This window comes from Clupea harengus, chromosome 1 (assembly GCF_900700415.2).
Source record: "Clupea harengus chromosome 1, Ch_v2.0.2, whole genome shotgun sequence".
Lineage (NCBI taxonomy): Eukaryota > Metazoa > Chordata > Actinopteri > Clupeiformes > Clupeidae > Clupea > Clupea harengus.
The window spans coordinates 6,655,428-6,661,427 of record NC_045152.1 but is presented as its reverse complement, the minus strand read 5'-3'; the positions used below and the strand labels follow the sequence as shown (position 1 = coordinate 6,661,427).

At 40.9% G+C, this 6,000-nt stretch overlaps 1 protein-coding gene across 5 annotated transcripts in view; it reads left to right on the top strand.

The window, feature by feature from the left end:
* The first annotated feature begins 1,721 nt into the window (after positions 1-1,721).
* usp7 (ubiquitin specific peptidase 7 (herpes virus-associated)) overlaps positions 1,722-6,000 on the top strand; it is a 20,119-nt gene continuing 15,840 nt past the window's right edge. The window contains exons 1-3 of one of the 5 annotated variants that reach the window (XM_031565938.2): positions 1,722-1,827; positions 2,268-2,712; positions 5,802-5,906. In XM_031565938.2, coding sequence (XP_031421798.1) covers positions 2,628-2,712; positions 5,802-5,906 — 190 coding nt within the window. In that variant the 5' untranslated portion in view covers positions 1,722-1,827; positions 2,268-2,627. Of the gene's footprint in view, positions 2,713-3,894; positions 3,977-4,161; positions 4,187-5,801; positions 5,907-6,000 lie in introns of those variants that run through there. The other 4 variants (XM_031565942.2, XM_012827188.3, XM_031565946.2 and 1 more) reach the window with 4 other exon arrangements.

Genomic DNA, 6,000 nt, shown 5'->3' with positions numbered 1-6,000 from the left:
AGGTATATGGTACTGCTACTCATTCTGTTCATTTCTTTCACTCTTAGTAGTATCCAGATCTCTGTAATGTGAAAAGCTTTTTTCCAACCTGAAGTATATCTAAATGTTAAGGTATCTTGTCCACTTTGCTGAAGCCTTCAGTGATAGCTGTCTGAGATGAAAGCCACTGAAGTGATTGTACAGTAATCAAACATGTGGGGCTAGGAATACATAACCAACGGCTCTTCACTGTGCCACTTTCCTTGCTTGTTTACAGCACTTTTCATGGTTATCATAAACCAGTGTGGCATATTCAAGATGCTAATGCATCGTGGGCTTGAATTCATTGTTTTGCATACAAATATTTGTATTCAATGCTAATTATAGGCTATGGTACTCCAAGCTATTAGCATGGGGTCTATTGGAAAGTACAAGTCACTGATTACAGATAAACTGACTCTTTTATACAACTTAAAATGTGTCCTTGGATACTTTCTTTTTACTTGGATACTTTGAAATGAATTGGTGTTTGTTCACTTCCTAATGGATTAAACCTATGACTCAGTTCTCCAATCAGCCTCATGAAAGAACTCCAACTTCATATTTAGAACTCTTAGCATAAGGTTTTTCAAGATTGCTTTGATACAAGGTAAATGACCAAACGTTATTTTCCCCTAGTGTTCCAAAAGGCCTTCTAAGGACCCTACATCAAACAAGTGAGTGTTTAAAAAAACAAAAACATTTTATTCATTGTATGTATAGGTAAAATTTTGACAGAAAAACTTCTATCAATAGGCCAACATCATGTCTATTTGACAGCAGAGGGCAGTATTTGTTGACGTGCTTTTCCATGAACTTAACATGTGGCCCTTTGTACTCTATAAGCTGTGCATAAGAGAATTGCAACGCAATATATAGACCTTCCCTGAATTCTTTGAGCAATCTAATGAATAAATATGTTTTTGTATATTCATTCAGCTTTTATTTGCAGGTCCATTACGGGTAGCCTATGTGTATGGCATGGAAACTATGGACACCACATATTTTCTTGATCAGTTGTAACAACAGTTCTAGCTTTATAAATAGTTTACCATTTTTTAGGCGGTGGAAGAACAGCCTCGAATGAATCAATAGCCTGCTGCACAGGGCTGCTGAATTGCTGAACCCACAATGCTACAGTAGGTTGTTGGCTACTCTATCTATTAAATAGCCCATTGGGCCTATCTGTCAATCTCCCAAGAGATAGAGAGTACGTGCTACACAGCGGTAGCCTAAACTAGGCAAAATTGGGGTAAAACGGAATTTTCTGTACGCTGAGAATAGGACAACTTCCCTACCTGAAGGCCCCATTATCACAAAGAGAGCTATGTATGCTTAGATTCTCAAGTTCTCCAAATTCCCTTAAGCAGAAGCGTAGGAAGTGCGCACAGACTGCGCACAAGTGTATATAATGGTAAATAAATATCACTAGACTTTTCTCTGTATCATCATCAAGTGGGCAAGCTCCCATCCTGTGGTCTTAAAGTCAGTTCGCATTAAGCCTAATTACAACAACCCTGTCTGGTGCAAACGGAGGGAGAAAAGTGTATAAGGCTAATAACTTTCCGGCTTAGTTATGCTCAAAATGTCGATTTCAAATTAAACTTGCTTTAATTAGTTGATGACAGACAGTTCCAATGCCATGCCATACAGACAACCACTGAAGCCAGCGTAATGCTAATATATGTGGGACTGACTACTTGTGTCCGCCGAGTGTTTAGATCTCCATGCGGATGTGACATTTCAGAGAGGAGCGCGACCGCCATTTTGAGTTTTACCTCAACTGAACATCACAAACCACGGGAGCGGGTGAGAGAGCTCTGGCCGTGACCGGGCAAAATATTTTACTTAGAGTATACATTTGAAATGCAACTGCTTAATGAATTTAGCTATTCGATTCGTTAATAGTTCTACTGGACGTAATATCGAGACAAAACGTATGCATGTCTGCTTGAACTTCTAAATTAGTGCGATTTCAAATTAGAATCTGGTTTGAATGGATAGCTTTTTTCTCCGCTCCCCCCCAGAAGAGGGACAATCGGAGGAGCAGACGGACTGGACATATTGCAGGAAAAGTTCTATTTAGAATTGTTTCGAGAGATTTTTGGTTGAATTTTCTATCCTTTGTCACTCTCGCTAGCTTAGCTACCTAGCATCAGCTAGCTATAAACAAGGTATTTGTTTTCTCCGGCTGCAGGTTGTGGTGCGAGTTCAATTTCACTCACTTCGTCTTCTGCCCCATATTATAGGGGCAAAGTCGGATTTAATTCAGCGGGCCTCCTTGCACAGGAGCCCAAATCATCTATCCCAGTTAGTGTTAGTATCCCCATCAAGGCGCCGAGATTGGGCGAATAGCGAGCAAATACGTCCGTGTTTCTCTGCCTGCTCCCCCACCGACCTCCCTTCCTCAGTCCCCGGCGCTGACTGCAGAAAAGGCCGAGGTCGTTGTAGAACAGGCCCAGCCGCCAAGGCTCGACCTGTTTACCCCTCCTCCGCATCCTCAAACACCCCATCAACTTCCCCGGACCCCTTTCTCCACGGAACCGACACCAGACAAGGTCCAGGGGAACAAAAACAACAAACATCACAACATCACAACAGTTGCCAACATGAACCACCACCATCACACTCAGCAACAGCAGCAGAAAGCCGGCGAGCAACAGCTTAGCGAACCCGAGGATATGGAGATGGAAGGTAGGACAAGGCCTCATGCAGCTTAAATGTTTTTTGCAGCCTAAATGTTTGTATGCTTTGCAAGCTATAGACAATATACACAGTTAACTTTAACATGAGGGTGAATTACACGGTAAAGTGTTGTTGCTTCCCTTATGGCTAACAACAGTGTGGATGTTTTGACCTCGTTTTGCCTAGCTAGCTAATTTACTAGCTAGCTAACTCTAAACAATTATCTGTAGGCTAACGGTGTGCTAGCAACTACTGGCTAGTCAGACAGCTAGCTGCAGTAGCTCATGACGTTAGCAGGCTAAATTATCTAGCTGCATTAGTCAGTGTTTTTGGTGACAGATGATGAGCAGTGTTTCACCGTATCTGTTCAACTGAAATATATAAGTTACATCCTACATAACCAGACGATGATGATGCAGAGACATATGTCGAATAATTCATTAACGACAGCATATGCGAATATTGCTCAAGCAAGCTGATTTTTTAGCTAACATTACCGGAATTGACTGCAATAAACGTGGCGCAGATAACCGAGCTAACGTTAGCCCATAGGCCAGACCAGTTATTGAGACATTAAAGTATTTTGAACATTGAACTGAAGTTGGGGAGGTGGGAAAGTGTTATAAAAATAATTTAGCTGGGCAGTTAACCATTCTAAGTAAGTCGGATCACTGTAAGAAATCATCATTAAACCAATCTGTTAAACTAGCATGTCAAGAGTTGACATATCTGGACCAGTGTGAGTAACACCATAAGTAATGGTATTTCGTCCATTCTGTCTCCTTTATTGGTATATTGATGAATGGTCATCAACGTTCATTTTCCATATAACTTCACGTTGTTGGCACTATGGACACCGGACGTTAGCAACAAACCGACTATGTGGGTTATCGTTAACTCTTATCAAATTACGTTAAAATTGTAAACTAGCCCGATAACGTTAACAGCTAGCTAGTAACATTAGCTAATGTTTTCAACGTGAAACAAATATGACTGCCGTCGCCTTGTCGCAGACCCTTCGTCTGTGCATCCATTTTCATTCATTTATTTAAAGAAGATGCTACGCTCCCTGCTCTCAAGTTTGAGTTCGGTGACTGCGGCCAGCGCGCACTTATAAAATAAGAAGAGAACTAACGTAAACGCTAACGTTCCTCTTCTGTTTAATTTTAGAAAGTAAACGTTAGACGGCTAGCGTTAGTGCTAGCGGTGCTCGACCGGTATACAAACTAAGTCCTATTATATTCCGACAAATAATCAAGATGCCATTGATCAGGTATTAGAAATCTAGAGATGCAATATGGGTGTCGGACACGTTATATTTGATTATTGACCATATTCACAATTTCAGCTAGCTTTCTGTTAGCTTCATTTGAAGGGCCACAGTTCCATCCAAAAGTTGCAGCAAGGGGGAGTGTATGGCAATTTTATTCCAAGATGGAGGACCGTATTTTGCAATGATCAATTTTGTGCCAGGCCTGCGTGCGTATGTATTTGTTTACGTTGTCATGAAGCCTTGACAGTTTTTACTACACTGCAGCGATTACTCGCTTGAGAGCTATATCAGTGCTTTTAAAGCAGAAATATAAAATGTATTTAACCTGTAATCGAGTTTAGTTTGCTAGCCTGCTAGCTAGCTAGCTAACTATACATTTTGCGGTTTTAAGTCAGTTAGCCAGATGGCCAGATGGCTAACTAAATCAGTTGGGTAACGTTACCCCATTTGAGAACATTACAAACCAAAGACGCCGATTTGGGTCCTATTTGGCAATCGCAGTATTATGTGTTGAGAACCCAAAGCGATCAACCGTCGTCGTTTACATGGGCAGCAGGCCTGTTTATTTCTAATGCCCTAGTTTGTTGTTGGCTTAGGTAGCTCCATTATGGTGATGCGAAAATACTGAGCGGAGCTTAGGAGGAGGCTGCGGCAAGGCCTTCATGTGCAGACATCGACACAGCGCGGGGATTTGCGCCCTCGATACATGAAACTTCGCCATATTTAATGATACATTTTTAATCAACCTCTTGCAGCCTGCCGTATTAACAGTACATAACAGTTAAGTCGTTTAAGTTCATTTTTTCTATGCTCGGTAAAATCCGCATTTATTTTTAAGTTATGCCAGTCACAAACGGGGGCGTAAGTACCTAACTTAATTCATTATTCCTTCAGCAGGTCAGGTCGCAGGCCTAGTCCGAAATAAATAGCCTGCAGATGATGTAGTAGGCCTATATGAACATAGCTCGCCGGACTTATCTGTCTTTCATAGGCTGCTTGGTTTGTACGTGTAACCTTAAATTCGCCGATTAATATTAATGCACTAATATATATTGAAAAGGATATGTACTATGGATATGTGAAGTTGGTTTGTTTACCAACGCCTGATAAATGGTGTAAATCTGATTAACCTGGTTTGTGTTGATCAACAAAGAAACAACGTAAATTAGGCCAATTACAAGCTTTTACAAAACACACTGTTGTGGTCATGTGAAAATTAACTGATCAGCAAATATGTCCTTGGCCAGATATGTTTTGAAAACTAAATTTTCATTCTGTTGTGGATGAGTGCTTATTGACAATAATAATAATAACGACACTTATTTTATATGATACAATAATTATGCCATGCATTTTTGCGGATCCGGTCGGCCTCTACTAAAATGGAGATGGGAAATGAGAGGAATGGCACCTGTCATAGCCAGTATGTAATCCACTTGACAAAATGAGGTCAGCTTACAAAGCATATCTGAGTATTTTTCCTGGAACTTTGTAGGTTTTTTGATGGCTGTTCCTTTGTGTTCATCCTGAAGTTGACTTCTGTCAGACTTGGTTGAGTTTAGTATTGGGCCTACTTTATGGTGTGTTGCTCAGTTTTTTTTGTTGATACAGTTATGGTTAATTCTCATGTCCTCAAAATCAACTGACATTTTTGTATGAAGTTCACATTTGTAATTATTAAACCATTAAAAAAAAAAATGCTGCTGTGAATGTTCCTGTTTCATTAAAGGTAGGGAATGTCCATGTGCCGGTCAGTCTAATATTTTGTTTTTGTGTGATGCCCTCCCTTTCTCCATCTCCCTCTCTCTGTTTCGGCCTCTGTTAGCTGGGGACACAGATGATCCCCCTAGAATCCCCCAGAACCCTGTCATCAACGGGAACATGGCCATAGCAGACGGGCATAACAACACAGAGGAAGACATGGAGGACGGTGAGGCACCATCATCAGCAGATAACATCATGTTACATAGCTGCCAGTGAAATGACTCAAGCCAATTTTTCTCATCAACCAAGGAGCTTTTATT